The sequence below is a fragment of the Pseudomyrmex gracilis genome, unplaced genomic scaffold, assembly GCF_002006095.1.
Source record: "Pseudomyrmex gracilis isolate BER0280 unplaced genomic scaffold, ASM200609v1 scaffold_16, whole genome shotgun sequence".
In the NCBI taxonomy this organism is placed as follows: domain Eukaryota; kingdom Metazoa; phylum Arthropoda; class Insecta; order Hymenoptera; family Formicidae; genus Pseudomyrmex; species Pseudomyrmex gracilis.
In genome coordinates, this window is record NW_018020600.1 from 827,129 (window position 1) to 846,288 (window position 19,160).

The following is a 19,160-nucleotide window of genomic DNA, read 5'->3' on the forward strand; positions in this document are numbered from 1 at the left end:
GTACGTTATAATTAGGTATGCAGCGGAACTAGATGGAACGCTATCTACCATTTCCTCGTCGAAGTTTCGGCGCAACCGAAATTTCCACCAAAATTACCAAATTTGCGAAACGTGCTGGCTTAAAATATCTTGTCGACGTTTCGCGTGATGTCGCCCGCAGGACTCGAAGGGGGGGAGAGGGCGCAATGAAGAGAGGAGAAGGAAGAAAGGGAAGGAGTCGCGGATAAGTTTATACACGTCTTTGGAGTTTAGGAAACTCGAGATGTACGTTCATCCCTCCCAATTTGATTAGACTGTTGGGAACTTACTTTTGACAGAGATCGTTGTATATGGCGGATATACGTGCTGACACATTACACGGTAATACGTGCGTTACGTGAAGCGGGACACCTTGCGTGCAAACCCCATTGAAATTGAAATTAAATAGTCGCGAGTGCATTCGCGCATATATTTCATGTACCCGATGAATCGCAAGAGACGAAGAGAATAATGAGGAAAGAGATGAGAAAGGGAAGAGAGAGACAGCAAGTGTTCCCACATAGAATGCAGATCATGTCGAAGTGCGGAGAAGTTCTTCACGCGAAAGAATTTCAATTTAACCGAACTTTGATAACAGCAGAAATGCCATGTCGCTTTGCGATCGAACATTCGGTCGCATGCCAATGAGACACAAAGTCAAACAAGAGCCTATCTCTCTTTAAACGCGGCTTAATGGTCCGATTTATAAGATATTGATTCGCCCTTAGTCCCTTTACGAACATGTGTCTAGAATCCATAAAGGCGCTCTAGGTCAAAAATATGAACCGGCAATAATTCGAATGTTCGGACACACAAGGCAAATTTTCCTCATTTCTGGATTTTAACGAGGGTTAAATTTGTCTGTTTCTTTTTTCAAGAGCATTATCAGGTTACGCAAGCGACTCTCGTCTCTTACTCCGACATCTTTTACGCATCCCTTCGTCCCTGTTCTCATAGTAGCGAGTTTCCATTTTGTTCCTAGCTGCGCCAAGAGAGAGAGAGAGAGAGAAAGAAAGAGGAGAGAGACAGAGAGAGTCCAAGGACGCTCCTCCTGGTAGCTGAGGTGGTAAATTAACAATTAAACTCTAACAAGATTTTCAGACATCTACCTACAGGAAATTCAACGCCGGCCACACCGCTGTGTGTCCTTCTGAGAGCTTGCCGGGTGCCGTGGATAATTAAACGCAACCGGTATGACCGGCGTATGGTCCTCCCTCTTCCGCCGCTTCCGCTTCCTTAACCACGTTCGCTTGGCCACGCGTTGGGCACAACAGTCCGGCTTCTGGAAATTGGAAACCTGTAATTTATAGCGGTGACTGAGGAGAGGACAGTTGGATTAATGCCCGATTTCCGAGCTCGTAGGTGGGTTGGCCATACGCTTGTTCGATTAACTGATTTGACTCCCGAAAATAAACGATACACCCGTTTTTCATGTTTATCAAACTGCGGACGCAGCCGCTTTAATTACGACGATAAAAGTAAACTTATACAGAAATTTCTGTTGTCAAGTTTGTTACACTTTAGATCTTACTGCAGCTGCACTCTGCTCCGTTAAAAGCTAAATGCATTAGCTTCATGTAAAATTGGCTTAGCCGTGAAACAAAACAAAAGCTCATTTCGTAAGAACTGCTTTCTTGTTAATTAATGACTACAGTGTGAGTCGACAGTCTTTTCAAACTGACTTAAAGTAGGTGTTTCGAGAAATATCTCCGAGTACTTCGGTAGCTGAATCAGTAAACAAAAAATGAAGCTCTCGTTAGCTACAAAAAAAAAACAAAAAAAAAAAAAAGAAATTGATAAAGTGTTCTAATATCGTCAGAAAGTTTTTATATTTTGTCTATCTAGCTGGAATATTTAAGCATTATGAAATTTGAAACACGTCTAGACAGAAATTATACACATACTCTCCAATAAACCTCTAAAATATAGAAAGAACGTGAGATAGTGTACAATAATATATTTATGTTAAAGTAATGTTTCTTCTGTGCCAGAATATTTAAATTATTATATTACTTTATAGAATGTACAGGTAATCGATACAATGAAATTCGCGAATTAAGTCACACCTGAAGAGCACATTTTAAGATTATTTCTCAAAAATGTTTCAACATTTCGGTTTTATAACACATTACTTTCTTTTTCGTAAATATTGATCACGCTATAGTCGTGTTTGCTTTCTCGTAGATATGTCGGAGATAAGTACATCGATCTCGTTCGGTTGACCACTAAACCAGAAAGTATTTACTCGCACTTTTAGAGAGAGCCATGTTCGCCATCACGTACGCAAGGGCTAATGGATCCGAGGATAAATCCAATGGCCGCGTTAGTTCGAGAGAACGTGTTTCGTCTTATTTACGGTGTAAAACACACGGTAACGAGCACATTTTCTCTATTTCTCTCTCTCTCTCTCTCTTTTTCTCTCTCTCTCGTTCTTTACATTATTCGTTTTCCTATCTATCCCGGTTCAAAGGAGAGATCGCTTCGCTTTTATGACGAAAATAAACCGTCGCAAAAGGTGCTCACGGTCCATTTTGTGGATTCTTTTGCCGTCGCAACACAGCCTCTTTGTCACGATTGTATCTGCGATAAAATTGCACGCTCGGAAATAAAAGAACTTCTGATTTCTTCGTTATAGCGTTCGCGATACATATTTCATGACACGATGCATGCCACGTGCGATTGTTTAATATCAGATATGACATTAAACACTTTCGCACGATCTCGCACCGTACGTAATCGTAGCTCCTTGTTACGGCCACTGTAACAACGTTCATAATACCGCGTAGTAAAAAAGCGCATCACATATCTTTGCAGGCGCACATTCATAACAATACCTACAATTAGTGCAGCTTGATTAAACGACCGTCTCCTTTTGCGTCGCTTTTCGCGCGTAATTAATTTATTTAACGCGCAAATTCATGCAAATCCGTTGTCTCTAATGTTTTTTTTGTTTTCTCTGATTACAGAGAAAACAAAAAACGAGAAGAGTCGAGCGACATTTTATTGTAATGAAAAGAATGATAACGTTGTAGTTCAAGGAGATCTACCATCACGAACATAATTTGTCACGCGACTCGAGTAGACGCGAAAATACAAACATGATTCCCGGTCTCTTGACTAATGTAAGGGTCTCAATTTATTTGCGTGCAAGTCGTGCGCGAATCTTCGATCGGGCGGAATCTAAGGGAAACCGACTGGTGCTGCGGGCTCCCTCAGGGGTTAAGCTCCCGGACCTAAATCAATTCCCGTTTGACAAATCTTCGGGCGATGCCGGACGACGGCAGATATTTCATTGGCCTTCAATTTCGCTATCTACCGCGTGCACCTATGCGAGTCTTACATTCCGTCTGATTGGAACATTACGGTAAAACTTTACGGAAGAAAGGTTCGATTCTTTTTTTTACTGCGAGTTACAATATATGACTGGAATTTTCTGTTTAAAAATATTCTATTTATAGCGTTATAAAATCGCGATCCAAAGATAATGTAAAACAACGTGTAAAAAGAAATATAAAGCAAATATAAAGCAAGAAAACTGAAAATAAATGATAAATTCGATACGCAATATAATTTTTGATCATTTCTTTCGCAGAGGACGTTTGTTATACGAGCAATGCAAATATGTAAAATGAGACTTTGAGAGTGCTCGTAGAAAAATATATGAAAAGATGAGCATCAAGGAAGAAGAAAAATGGAACGATGAAAATATGCTAAAAATCAAGAACTTCGCGAGCGAACGAGAGAGAATAGATAAACGGGAAACGGAAGAGACATAAAACAAATATTGCGGAACATATTAGTTCAGCAAACTGGTGAGGCTGGTAACGAAATTTTCGGGAGCTACGTAATGTCGCGGCTTAAATGTTGGAGTCAAACCCCAATGTTTTTTCTATCAATAATATACACTTTCTCATTTTATTGTGTCTACACGAAAATAAAGATGAGACAAAAATAAAAAAACAATTCAAGAGCTGTTGGCTGCATCTATTTCGGAACTCAACACTTAACACAACATTGAACATTTTAGATTCAACGTTGCGGAGAGTTTCAACAAAAATGCATTTTGGTTCGGAATTTTATCGACAGTTATAAGTGAATTGAGTGCGAGCTCATCGTGCGAAGCACGTTCACAATATCGTAAGGTATACTTCGCTCGAATGGCAAACGGTGACGGTCGTGAGCTTGCTGATCGATTGCGGCAATAGTCTTGGTACGCGAGGTTATTCTTTAATAACTCACTGTTCCATTGTGTTGCCCTCGGTATAACGTGCTAGAACTGAATACACATTGCCGTCGAATACACATCGACTTTATTTATCTCGAAAGTGATATAGGAAGTCAAATAAGAACTTTTCAGAGATTACATTACATGAAATTTACAGAATCGCGACGATAGCGCGCGAACAAGTTCTCTCCCTCGTGATCCGGAAATAAGCCAGTTTCAGACGGTTTTTACGGTCCATTCGTATCTATTAGCCGACGAGGAGTTTGTCCAAAATAAGATCATTAAAAGTTTTAACGTCACATCTTCGAGAAGACGTCTTTGCCGAATCGAGTCACGTCATTGCGTCGTAATCCAAATAAAAGCACTCCGGATAATCGATTGCACCAAATAATGTAGATTTTATTGGAAACGCTATTCTTGATTAAAGCAATTTCTCGCGGACATCGATGGTTCTATTCCAACTTCGCTAACGTGACTAAATCAAATTGGTGAAAAACGATTGATAGAAATTTCGACCAATTATATTGTAAACATATTAAAACGTGCACAAAATATATTCGAGGTTTAAATCATTGTCAATGAGAATTTAATCTTCTATGAAACATTTGTTTGCAAAATAACACTTTAAATTAACAATATATTTTTGTAGCTACATTCAATTGTATCTGTTGTTCAAAATATCTGTTGTTCATGAAAAATTTAATAGATAGCATTTTAAAGTAAGCGCGAGAGAGAGAGAGAGAGAGAGAGAGAGAGAGAGAGAGAAAGAGGTAAAATATTTTATCATCAAAGACATTAAAATAAAAATATGTTCATAGATGATAAATCAACTTTACATAATTTCTGACTTCGCGCGATTAAGAAGAACTGAAGACTCGAATATTTCAAATATATTCCAACATCTATTTGCACATAATGCAGACGCATTATGCATATTCCCGCATTTGAAACTATCGTGTATGTATTGAGAAAATCTCAAAGATGGAAAATATATATTTGCAGGGAACGGAGTTAAAATACAAAAGAAAATTTTTCAGCAAAACTTAGTTTTCGACTACGTCTCTGAAAAGAGGTAATATCAGAGAGGTTTCCGTTCGATCGCGCGCTCGTTTGCGGCGTGTTCGATTAACTTTATCCGTTCGTATTATCCAGTTTCTTGAAACAATACGGCTTAAGGACGAGTTTCCAACCGTGCGTCCGCCGTAATGAGATTGGTCAGCGGAATCGGGACAAGTTTAGTATCCAGATCATGTTCCCGAAGCTTCATTGAACCGAATTGGTCACACAGAACGTGTTCTCGATCGCGCGCCTGAAATAACAGAAGTGGTACATGTATATCTGACGGAACTAGTGTTCTAGTAATACGTTCTCGCGTGGAGAATATTCTTGGCATTGATGAACAGGTTCATTCTCGAAAATTTTTGCGTGGCGAATGAAAATTATTTCGTCGTGCGCTAATAAAGTCGGAACTTCTTTGCTCGACGTAGTTCAAACAGCACTTGTATTTCCGTTTAATCTACGGTCTTATTAAAATTTCCGCTGCGCGTGTACCACGTTTATGTATTATTCTCAAAGCTGATTCGCAGGCAAATCGTTTATTACGATTTTATTTTTAAATTGAATAATTTCCGTATTCTGGCGTGCAACTCCGCCTATCAATCAACAGAACTGATAAAACTTTAACCTCGTAACATCCGAAGCGCGGTAGTCAACGGGAATACACTTTATTTAGCCTATTTGAGCTGAACGAAATAACAATAAATCTGACAATAAAATCACGTTTGTTACTATGATACGTGCTTTTCGTGCAATCTAATGAGCGTCGTTCGAAATTCACAAAATTGGTCGAAAAATGATGTCAAACATTATCTCAGTAAAGTGACAATGTTAAAGATAGTAGAATATTGCAGAGATAGTTAGTTGTTACGTCAAGAAAATGAACATTGTCTCTTATGTGAAATTGCATATTCGACGTGTAATTCGGAATTGTAAGTACGACCGCGAGAATTTGGCATTCCTGTTAATTGGCGCTAACAATCGGTGTGCGACAGCGCGGAATGGATTTCTCTCGACATTCCCGCGTGATTTAGATCACGACGAGGACGTATCATTACTCGGGTCCGATCACGTTCCAATCCAGCGTAATGCATGCCAGAAACTTGGACAGACTTGGCGCACCGCGAAATACTCCGAAGCTCATCGCAATATCTAATTCCGATACGTCCGGATTCGCATTGTTCTCCGAAACTCCGCGTCGCAATTACAATTACGCGCCGGGCGACGCTCGGGGTCTTCGTCGTGTTGTCGTCTCGAATTACTCGATATAGTATCGCGGGGAAGGACGCTCCAGAATGCTCCGTTTTGAATCGTCTCCGTGCGGAAACTCCCGTCCGAAAGTTTCCGAGCAAGAGACGAAGTCGCGAAACTAGGCGACACTCGAGACGGGCTTACCAGGTTCGGCGGCACCCACTTCGATGCGAGCGTATTAAAACGAACTTTCGAGGTGGAAGGATCGCGCACGGGAGGTAATGGAGAAGTCAGTCGAGCCTCGCAAGTTACACACGACCGATGGTAATGGGCTATTTAACCCTCCCGTTCTGGCTTGCTCGGCTTCTTTTTCTTTTTTCGTTTCGCTTCACTCGTGCGCCGCTCTTCTCTTCTTCTTCCGCGTTTCTCTTCGTATCTCAATTTCAGAATTGAACCTCCCTTTTTTATTCTTCACCGACTATCAACTGCAAGAACGTGTATCGCCTATTCTTTTTATGTTCTATCCGCGCGCTCACGGCCGCTTAAAATTTGTCTTTGAGAATTACACACTCTGGCGTTTCACCCGCTCGATCAAAGAGTAATGAGCACGAAGGTTACGTCTGAGCAGAGCAGACGGAAGGATCCGTTAATTAGGTATAATCCGAGACGGGGCCGAATTCATGTCGAGCACCATGCTCGGAGACTACCGATGAATCGACGGAAATGTTTGCCGAGTTGTTTCTCATTTCATCAGATTAAATGTGTTTCGCTTTTAGAAAAATATATCTGAAAGAAAATTAAAATCTCGCACCTTTCAGTTCTCGTTATGTTTGGTCTATAACTTGGTATATATTCTGCACACTGAATTATACGGTAATTTTGAAAGAGAGAAGTCTTAGCCGACGCCCTTTTTACTGCAAGAAGTAATCTCGAGCCGGATAACACGTCGTACCTGTTCGTACAACGAAAAGCTCTCTTTCGGGATACGCGGAAGCATATATAGCGAAAGCTCCGGCTAGTTTACCGCCACGATTTCAGACTTCCCTGTCTGTTCATGTTCGCCTTAGTATATATCACGTTACATTCTGTCCTCATTAGCTTTGCTCTCGCTCGTTTTCTTTCTCTCGGTTCTCTTTTATATTTAGTATCGATTTGACGAAGAAAGAATATTACTCTTGCGCGAGCAGTCTGAATAATTAAGACCTCACCTAGGACGATTGATAAGTATCCGAAACGATAAATAGCGACAGTAGTATCACATTGCTGTCGTTGATAAGTTTTTTGAGTACTTATTAATTGTTCCTCTATCTATTTAAATGCGGTGTTCTGACAGAATAAAAATAATAATTCAACAACAATAAAATTATAAAAGAGAAATGTATGTACTGATTAATCGTATTGAAAATGTGTGTGCGTGTGTGTGTTTTATTTCGGCTCGAAATTTCATCTATTTTCTCTTTATCAGCAAGTGTAGAATTTAATGAAGTATATCATTTAAAGCGACTTGAAAAGCGTTGAAAAACATATTTTGTAAAATATGCCTCGTGCGCGCGAATAATATAAATTAAAAGAATATTTCTATTATTCTAATTACCGAGGCGGCAACGAAGAGAAATTCGGGGGCGAGAACTGAACTGCATTGAAAGTTCGCGCGAGAATAAATATTCGCAGCATGCGCCGCGATACTCGCCGAACACAATAATTCATCAGCACCCGTTGTGGTATTGGAAAATTCTTTCGGATGGGTAAATACCAGCATATTGCCGAATACGAGATAACGCATTATCCAGTCCCGTGCTATGCATTTAGAATGATCCTCGCCTGAAAGAATCTTTAAAGCTCGCCAATGTCCCTGGAAATCTTTCGTCGATTCTCCATAGTCTTTTTTTCTCTCTTAGCCGGGGGATGTTCTTTTAACGGGAGTAAATAAGTAACAGGATACAAAGAGAAACAGTCTTGGAACTTTATCGAAGGAGCACTCAAATCTGTCTTTTCCTTTCCGCTAAGCGGGTTTTCTGTAGAACAATGTCCACGAGGTAAATTGCATTTTTAAAGCTCAGTGTCGGAAAAGGTCTGGTTAAGACAAAAAATATCCACCTGATGTGTATATTCTTGCTTTCGATCTTGCAATACAGAAATAAGCGTCACGCTTGATTTTGTCTTTGTGTTAGTTAGCCAAGAGATAACTTCTGTTTGATGAATCTAAGCTAGAATCTTAAAAGTTATTTATAATTTAAATATCATATTTAATATATATGCTGGTTAAAAATTGTACTTTCTTATTTTCTAAATAAATAAGTTTAAAAACACACGGTCAACTATTTTTTGATCTTGTAAGTAACATGTAGATGTAGTTGTTACACGTTGCATCTTGCGGAATGACAATTTTAGCGCTGCGGAATACGGCGAAATGCATTACGTGGCGCTGCGCAGGATAACGTGAGAAGCATTATATTCGCAGAGACGCGAGCACATTCGACTCGACCAACATCCGCCCCGAAAACTCGGAAAGTGCTAGTTGCAATGAAATCGCGTGGTGTCCGGTGTCCTACCGCTAGAAATATCGTTGAGATCACGCGCATGGAAGAACGCGAAGAAAAGGCAGACGTTAGGTAGACGAGGAAAATAAGAAAGAGAAGCCATACAGACGGACGCACATGGCGTCGAGTTCGAAAGTGGCCGCGGATGCTGTTAGATAGACAAGATATCCCTTCCCAACGTTGAGAACGAGAGGGTTAGCGGGCACGAGAGAGTTGGCGGGCGGCTGCGGTGTAGCACAGCTAGAACGGGCGGAGTGTAGAGCGAAAATAGGAGCTGCCTGTTTCCGCAGGTTCTTCCTCTTGTGAGTGAGAGAGGGAGAGAGAAGAGAAACACACATACACATACATATACACGCATACACAGCGCGATGTGGAAAGGATGCGAGAGGTAGCGGAGAGACGGGGCAACTTGGCACGCGTCTGGCATACGGGACTGCCCGTTAAAACCTGCGAGGGTAGACACCAAATGCTATTCCGCACACGGCTTTCACGCTCCGCGGCACATACTCCGTGTCTAGGAAAAATAGAAACAAGAGAAAGGATTATGGTGGTGAGAACGGGATGGCGCTGCCCAAGCCGATGCAGCTCCGCACCGCCCTCGTTGGTCGTTTAGCACGTTCTTGGAGCTCCGGCGCGAAAATTGGAAAGCGTCGGAGCTCACGACGTTGCGCTCTTTTGCCGTAATTTTAAATAGACGCTTAGAACTGCACGGTTCCCCGGCTCTCTCTCCGACGAATCTCGCTCGTCTTTTCATTTTCTCCATCGAAATAAGCGCGCCGTGCTCCAGCGGTTTTCGGACTTGCACCAATGTGTATCGCAAGTATCGACCCGCCGCGGCGCGGAGCGCGATACAAATCGCCGCCGTGGGATTTTATTCGCAGTCGATTTCGCTCATCGCGTAAACCAATTTGAGATTCCATCGGTGCTGCATAATACATCGCGATAATTCCTCCCGCGTTCTGATATTCACTTTGTACGCGAGTAAATAAAATGACGCGATTTATTAATCGCGTAGATTATTGCGCTAGTTCAATTGTTATTATGAGAGCTTTGTATTGTTTCGTTACGTTGCGCGGAACTGACCGATTTATAAATTCACACTCGATGCTTTGCCACGAGTTTTCTTGTGTAATTATTGTACTTACGTAATTATCGACGTTTACGAGAAATAACATATTGATTGAACGAAACTCTTATGTAAACCGCATTGCGTGCGATAACTATCACACATCGCAAGAAATATCTCGTATGTTTTGCGAGAAACCGCAAAATTCTCGATCGCGCGTGTCTTTCTTGTAGATTGGACGCCGCGTTTTTTTGGCGTACTTTTTGATGCTTCCTTCGCCGCGATCAATAATTATTATCTACCTACCTACGACTTCTTCTCGGTTGCCGCAGCCAACAAAGTGATTCCGCCATTTCCCGCTTCGCGTAACGAGCATCGAGACTCCCGATAATTGCAGGATGTGGCTGCGGTAATTGCGCAGGGCCGACGAAGTTTATATTTATTTTTCTGCGCATCGATCGGCACACACCGTTGAAGGAACACTCGAAGGAGGACGTGCGCTCGCGTCGAAGGTTGCAATTCTCTCGCAGTACACAAGTGTGTAATTGCGTGCGTATGCATGCGACGACGATTACCACAGTAATCTATAAATCACAAGGTGGGAAACGACGAGACCCGATATTAGGATTATTTGTTATCCGGCGTAAGGTTTTAGCACAGTACAATAATGAGATCGCGCGCAGCATGACTATTTATTTTTTTCGTCCTATACTTTTCGATCGGAGGAACAGCTGGCCGCGCTCAGATTGACGATATCACGACCGTAAATTATAACCCAGCTTGTTCATTAAAAACGTCTAGAATATCACAAACAAGCATGTTGAGACCTGCTGTTTATTTTACGATCTTTTCTTCTTTTTTGTATTTCCCCCTGTAATGCCGTCATGTTTTTACTCTTTACTCGTACATCTTCAATATGATATCAAATGCGCTAAGAATTTTTTTTTAATAAATGATCGAAGATTTTCTCGCGACGAAATCTGCGCAGCACTTTTGCACATAATGGAAGCGATATAATTCACGCACTACGCCAGCCTTGAGAAATCTCGCAGAGTCACACTTTCGTAGAAAATATTTCGATACCAATATCCGATATATTTCAAAAAATACTTGAATACGATATAGTGTGCCAGTACTTGACTTTAATGCACGACGTTCGTAATCGTCGGACTTAAAGCAGCAGAACCAGGTCGACCGACATGCAAGTCATTACTCCCGCGATCGAGATTATTTTTTTTTTTTTTTTTTTTTTGCTACTTAGTGCCACTTGAGAACCATAAAATCATATCGCCGAACTGTGTCGTGTAGTGGCTGTCAGTCGTAAAAAACAAAGTAAAGCACGAAAAGAGAGTAAAAAAAAGAAAAATATATAGCATTTCATGTATTTCATCATTCAAAGTTTTTCAGTATTTTGTTAAAAACAATTGTAACTTTATCTTCAATCTATTTTCTCTCTCGATATTCGTACGAATGAGACAGAATAAGATAATTTGCGTGAACATTAAGTTGCTGAAAAGAGAGAAAAAGCTGGAGAGAAAAAAATTCAAAGTTGCACGAAGTTGAATTTGTGACTTTCTCACAGCCTGTTATCGCGATACTAAAATTGCATTGTACACAGCAAATAAAACACATATAGCTACAAGATACAAACAATAACAATACGTCTAGTCTTCATTGTAGAATAGTTGACTATTGATTTTAATTCATTTTACAACTCGAACACTTATATTACAGATTGTACGAAAGACGCATATATTTTACATACTTATATCCTCATGTACATATGTACACATATATTGTACGTGTATATATGTGTACATATACACGTTCGTAACTCATAAGAGAGATTAATGTCTCCGGCGGAACTTGAGAAACTGTAAAGCTCCACTACAGAACTGTTCTGTTCTATGCGGAAGCTGTTACTCGCGAAGGAAACAGACGCAAGGATCGTGATGTGACTATAGAGTGTCGTAAAGAGGAGTTTAAAGCATCCCGCTTCTACGAGGAAATTTCAAGATTTCTTACTGCGACCAAATGCGCCGTCGTGTGGCTCCGGTTACAATGATTTTTAAAATACGCTCTACGTAAATATGAGAACAGGACAGAAAGAGCGCTCTTTAGTGCCATGAATTTTTACGATGATCTACATATATTGCGAGAGGTGCGCAACGGCAAAATGGAACTTCTTTGTTTGTGCATCCATTTCGCTCATCGAGTCGTAACGCGCTGCAATGCAAACAGCTTATGCGCGTTTTTATATTGCGCCATTTATTACCTCATAAAGCGAGAGATTCCAATATCCTCATCTTACGCTATGTACTTCCACAATACTAAGGTATTCATGCGATTTAATAATCCATTGTGTGTACTTTTCATATGATAACAACGAATGTAACACTGATCGATGTACGAAACCGCGAGCATATTGTAGCGAATTCGCGTATAATAGTGAAGTGAATTTCTTGAAACTTACATTTTTACTCATAAATATTATTTCGATACAATCCGCTTTGTCGCGATAAATATTTGTCAAGTTAGGTTAGGATATTATTTAAGTGACTTGCGTCCGAATGAATTAAAATCTGATTACAAATAACAGAAGTGCTGCTAAGATTGCGACTAGAAATAATAAATGTCGGGAAAACGTTTACATAGTTTTTGACACAATTTAAAGTTCAACAAGTCACGCTGTAATTGTTTGCAATTTCGATTTATAAGTTTATTAAACGCAAATAAAGCCGTTGGGATAAAAACCATACAAAATAAATCGACGCCGGGTGTGCGATAATTGTTTCAGGCAGGTGACGGTAGTCGGATCGCAGAGTTATATAATTAGCAAAAATCGCGATGTACTGGCTGCGGTAATTAATACGAATTAAGCACGCGATTAAGTAATATATAGGTACTTGATTCGACGTCGACCTATACTTTGCCGCGCTGAATGGTCTTTGATCGTGTTTCGGGGACACGATGATTTATCGCTAGGTCTATTAGGCAAGCGGCTGACCTTATCGATTCTTACCTCGTCGTCGCTATACTCGAATAGGGTTTTCCATCTGTAACCGCGCCGCCGCACTGTAGTAAAACAGGGAGTGCACGGTCTACTTTAAAAATCGAAGCTTTGTAGATATATATAATTCAACAGCAACGCCTGAACACTGTATAAAATTATAAATTATTCTCACTGCTCAAATTGTCTCGTCGAAGTTGCGAATAACGACTGCTCTTGGTTTTTATTTTAGCGAACTGTAGATTACAAAATTTCTTATCGTTGTGACAAGCAGCTTTGTTGTATTTCTAGTCTTTTTCTCGATATAGTGTATGTAGAGATTTATATTGAAGAGCAAAACTTGTCAAAACATTTTTCCATTTTTCTTGTTAGTATTTTTAAAATTATTAAACATTTTTATCGTTGTAGAGATGTATCACAATGATTACGTTTTGATATAAATTAGAACTTGGATTCACTGATGCTATATATACGTACGTAACAAATGATTTTTATATCTAGGTTTTATCGAGCGCCCTGAATATTAATTTTTTTTTAACACGGGTTCATCGTTCGAAAGCCTCTTTCGTTTATCGATTTAGATTTTTAGCATCGTGCTTTTAGGCTTATTATTGTTACTTATTGTGGTATATAAAATTAGATGTTTTTATTAAATCGCTCTCTTATGCTTATGCAAATTGCGACTGTACGCTTTGAGGATAAGAAAAAACATTATACGTGAAAGAAAAACTGTTATACCGTTTTACAGACCTTTTGACTTTGACGCAGTCCCATATGCGTCGGTTTCATTGAATCTTCTTTACGAAGTACATCAGTCCATCCATTATGGCAATGAGCATTTATTCACGTATAATACGAAAATAATGTTAAACCATTTGAAAAATTACTCTGTCTCGTTCGGATAAGCTGCCTCGGGCGTCGTTTTTATATTTTCTGCAATAAACTTCTGGAGTTACAGGTCTAAGACGTACGATTACGCTAATGTACGTTTTACTGTCTGACTAATAGTACAAAGGGAGAAAAAAAACGGAGAAATAACACACACAATTCGGATAGCTAACCGATTTGGCCGGTTAATTGTGCATCTTAAATCTTGAGTGGGTCCGTTACGGTTGTCGTAAGTCTATTTGGTGGAACGTAAATGTGGAGCTTCTTTTATTTCCAGCTGTACTGACTGAGAAAATCGATGTTGTAGGATAATATTTTACTTTGTGAAATCCTCAATTATAAACAAGAAAATTGAAAGTCAAATGCGAGCCAATATATATAAAGTTTCGGTGTATGTAAATTTATTATTTTAAAAAATAGTTACACGTTTTGATTCTAATATTTGGATTTTCATCAGTTAACGTAATTAGATAAATTAAAACGTTAATTTAAAGATTGATGACAGCAAATAATGCGTGTAAAGTATAAAACGGTTGTTAACCAAGTCAAGAAATAAAATCTTGGTCAAAATAAATAATCACACGCTAGAGATGATGGAAAATCAACTACACGATACAAGATTTCAAAGTAAATCCCGTTCTCAATTATATTGTTTAATATGTAATAAAACGCGCATTGTTATGTAAGTTTGATAATGCGGGATTTATTGATTGTATTATGCCTGACTGACGCACAGTCTATTCACGCGCTATTTTTCGCGCTCTCGGTGCAGGCGCGCGAATATATATAGGTTTTTAGAATCTCTCATCGTTCGGTAACATATTGGCGGCTATCAGTTGAGAAAAAATAGCTGCGTACACTCTCCATCGTTGAAATAACGCTGTATTTCATTTCCCGATGGCGAGTAGCCGTGTGTGAAGGAGAAAAAGAGCGAGAGAAAAAGCAAAGAGGAAAAAAGAAACACAATCTGTTAAATTTACGTCGCCAATAAAAAGGAAAATAAACGTGGCATCCTGCTCACCCAAGGCGATCATCTTCAAGATTCAGAGCCCTCCCGCGCATTCGCGGAAACTAGAAGATTAGTTATTTATAGTTCCTCCACTCGAGGCGAGAAAAAGGAAAAAGACCGAGGGTGGATACGTTTGATCTCGCCTCCGATCGCCGGCTTGTTAAAGAGAGTGACCGCTGATGAATTCAGTTTCCACGTATAGAATGTTATTTATGAAGCCAACAACTACGTAGATTTGTACCGGGAACGACGTGGGTGTTAACGATTCATCGTAACTACATAATAACTCACAACTCGAATACCGATGAAGTAATAACGAAACAAGAAACACGCCAGCGGCGTGCGCACATCACAACCGTCACGATAGTGTGTCGAGGTGAAAATTACACAAGTAAACGACTGCATTATCTTTACTAATGATTAGAAAAAAGTGTGAGAACTCCATGTGCGCGACGATTGATTTGTTCACGATTGCGCGGAAAAGTACATTACGTACATTACGAAGCTCGGTGTGACCGCACGCTATCGGGAATACATTTGAAATTATTTTTACGAGAGGCAATCGCGTATTTCGATGCGAGTGACACCGCTGCGAACTCTAATGCGACAGCGCCGCGGTCATTCGCTCTCCGGGCAATTTCCGCCGGTTCTACCAATTAGCCGGTAATAATTTTCCTGCCGGGTGCTCGTGACGTTGCATCGGTAGTCCCATTCGCGATGCAAATTTTTAGCATCGACAATGGTGCGTGCGCGCACATTATTCGGAACCGCGTGTTTAATCCCGTCGCGACGGGCGATAGAAAAACGCGATGGTCGGTGCTCTGACGCAACGTTGTCGCCAGCGCTCCAACTGTATTTTCTCTAAGTGCCGACACAGAGAACTGCAATAAACTGTACATCTGGGTCTGTGACGACTTAGCGTTGGTGCTTCTCTGCGCCGTGCCTCATCCACGCTAATACACTCGCGTGTTCGTGTCACCGTGTCGTCGTCGTCGTCGTCGCCGGCGACGACAAAGAAGGAACGACCCGCCTCCGGTGTGTCTTCCATTTTCCACCGCCTCATTTCGCCCAACGCCCCACGTTCCCTCGAACTCGCGGAAAATGTATGATACGCCCACTCTCGGAGTTAAACCGCTATTTTTCTCGTGATAAATGAAATTGTTTCACGCGCGGCGCGCGCTTGTCATGCTCGCGAACGTTTGCTCCTGAGGCTTCCTCCTCCGGAGTTTCTTTCCGGACCGCGTCGAACTTCTCTTGGGATTAAATGAGACGGAAAGAATGTGGCCCTTCGATCGTGTTCCCTTAACAAAGGCATTTTGATTGAATGAAATACGATCGCGCACGATTTATGTTCGTCGCGTATGTCGATAAACGCGCGCAAGTGAAATATTGAAGAATGGAAGAAATATCTTTCGCGTTATTATTGAAAGCATTTGTAAGAGATTAATGAAGTTTCATTGCAATTTGGTAACGCGCATAAAACATCGGAACTTTTCAATACACCAGACGTTTCTGACGACAAGTCGGAATATTATCGAGAGTTGTGAGATCGAGAGCGCAGGGCGAAAAAGGAGCGAGCGACTTATCGCGTTTTTCATATTGAATCACCTATATCACTCCGTCGAAAGCCGGCGGGCATTCTAATTTCACATTCAGAACGTTTTCGACCGGCGCGACCACCTTTGGACCCTTCGGCAAACACACGCGGAGCGTTTACGCAATATCTCCGCGAATATCTCGACGCGAAGACACTGAGTGCGCGCGAGCTTTTCACCATGTCACCGGCGGACACAATTCGTTTTCCCGTTCCGTTCCGTGTTTCTCGCTTTCTTCGCTCCAAGTATCGGCACTTTATAGCTTGGGAACGAAAGATCCGTGGATGTCGAAATTGGACGCTGCTGTTGCGATCGCGGACGTCGAAAGCGACGAAATATCGGAGTGATGATCGATGGCGATCTTCTGAAAGCGATCGTTCCCGCTCGAGGTGTGACACGCGAGTGAAAAAAGTACCTATGATGGCGTGCATCGGAAAAGATCACAGCCGCAATATCAAAGGAGAAAGGACAACTCTCGTTAAAAAGTAATAACTCTATCTGTATGTAAATCTAATCGCGCGGACAAAATCGTGGCGATATCAAACTTGCGTTAATCAATGTCTGTCTCATGACGGAAGACGACGAATTCTTAAGATAGCGACAGCTCGTCAGCGTGTACATCGTCGTTCTTGTGTAATGAGATCTAATCCAGGTATTTTCTTGTCTATCGGGAACCTCGGCGGTTATTTCAACGTTTTATCTAGCGATACGTCGTGTCGTTCAGGGAGAGATCTTGTTAAAGACTCAAGATTGATTATAGTTGGATATGACTGTCGAGCGTTCTTGCGAAGATTTCTTTGGATTTATGACGTTTTTGTCAAAAATACGAGTTTAAATATGAAGTGCGTGTAATCGTAACATAGTTTACTTCTAACAATCTGAAACCAGAATGAATAAAATTCGAACATTGGACGTGTATCATATTTTTAGCAATTTGAAAAAAAAAACTGTTTTTTTTTTTATTTATAATCGATTATTTCTTTGTTGTAGCATCGATCGTTGTCGTAGAAGGCGTTGTCGGAAAGAAGGCGCAACTTCCTTGCAATATTCATCCCGCCGATAACGACGACGTTAGCATGGTGCTTTGGTACAAGGAAGGAATAACCGAGCCGATTTACAGGTAAGACCCCGGAAAAACTCTAATATTTAAAAATTTATTTCTCTAAAATATCGGTCGATATAAGCTCTCATGAAATTTCCTTGTTTTTTTTATCACGCACAACGTACAATTTTTTCTTACGTGCAAAAAAAATGCATCTTAGCTACGAGAGAAGCGTACCGAAACACTCAACTGCGAAAAAATTAACCATATCGTCTACATAAGGCGCACCTTTACAGGAAAATCAAAAAGAGATGAGCCCGGATCCGCAAAATTCCTCGCGTTATTTTCCACTGTGAAGTTCATTCGCTATTCGTGAGAGCGGAAGGGAGGGAAAGTCGCCGTTTCGCTTCCGCGGCCCGTGAAATTTTGCATATAGAATGGCAACCGGCGCATCGGAGAGCCCACCCCAGTCGACGTTAGTATCCGGCGGGCCATATTTAAGAAATGTAATAAGGTGTAAGATATGTGCGGGGGAGTCGCGATGCATCGTTCTCGGCGCAAGGGCGGCGTAAGAGAGGGAACGACTGGGTGCCGAGCTGGCACTCGGCACGGGGAACGCGAGTCGTTGCTTGTTGTAAAGTCAGTTTAATCCTCGCCGCGACGAGGAACTTGAAATTTAAAGGCGGCTGCCATACTAAAGCGTTTTCCCCCGTCGGTCGTTCCCGTGCGCCCTAAGCTTCTTCTCCTCCCTCGCAGTAAAATATTTATTGCGTGGCGTCGCTTATCGTACGTATGCCGGTGCAGTTAAAGAAAGGAAACTACGAGACGGATATGATTCTTTTTTCCTAGATCTCATTTTCTTGTACATATAACGTCTTGTGATAAGAATGGGTGACTCGTGTGTCATCACGACGGGATTCTCCCAAGTTGTTACTCATTCAAGAGCGAACAACTCTTGTCTCTTGATTATCTGTATTAATTTTAATAATTCGACGAAATTTTCTATCGACGAGATATGAACGTATCGTCGTCTCAAAGATTTAACTTAATTTTTATTGAAATTTAGTATGTCGAGCCAGCCAGCCAGCATTTTCCGCATTTTTTACGATATCGCATATTTCGCTGTGATGTATTAGATCTTAATTTAATACCTTATAATATCGAACATTTAGCGCGTAGGTTGAGAAAAGCGTTCGGCAATATTTGCAATCTCCCGGCGGGCGGTCTTCGCATTTTACTTTAATAGATAACACTTCGCAAAATCGAATCTTCAATTCCATTCTCTCTTTCTTTTTCTCTTTTTCTCAGCACAGGAAAGTTTCAAGATACTTAGACCCGTCGAAGCGCCTGGTAAATTCCTTTCCTCGCGTGAGACTTTAAAGTGATCGGTTTCTTAGCGAGTGCTTCGGTAGTAGAAAGTAGTACCTAAATAGAAGGCGGTGAAAGACGCCTTTCCCGGCAGAGATCTTAAGTGTTATTTAAGATGTTTCAACAATAAGTTGCACGCTGAAACTTTATAC

General features: G+C 40.9%; 1 protein-coding gene across 5 annotated transcripts in view; it reads left to right on the top strand.

Annotated features, from left to right (window-relative positions):
- LOC109864023 (hemicentin-2-like) overlaps window positions 1–19,160 on the top strand; it is an 89,079-nt gene that overhangs the window by 38,409 nt on the left and 31,510 nt on the right. For all 5 annotated transcript variants that reach the window (XM_020444813.1, XM_020444816.1, XM_020444815.1 and 2 more), the window contains exon 3: window positions 17,589–17,718. In XM_020444813.1, coding sequence (XP_020300402.1) covers window positions 17,589–17,718 — 130 coding nt within the window. The remainder of the gene's footprint in view (window positions 1–17,588; window positions 17,719–19,160) is intronic.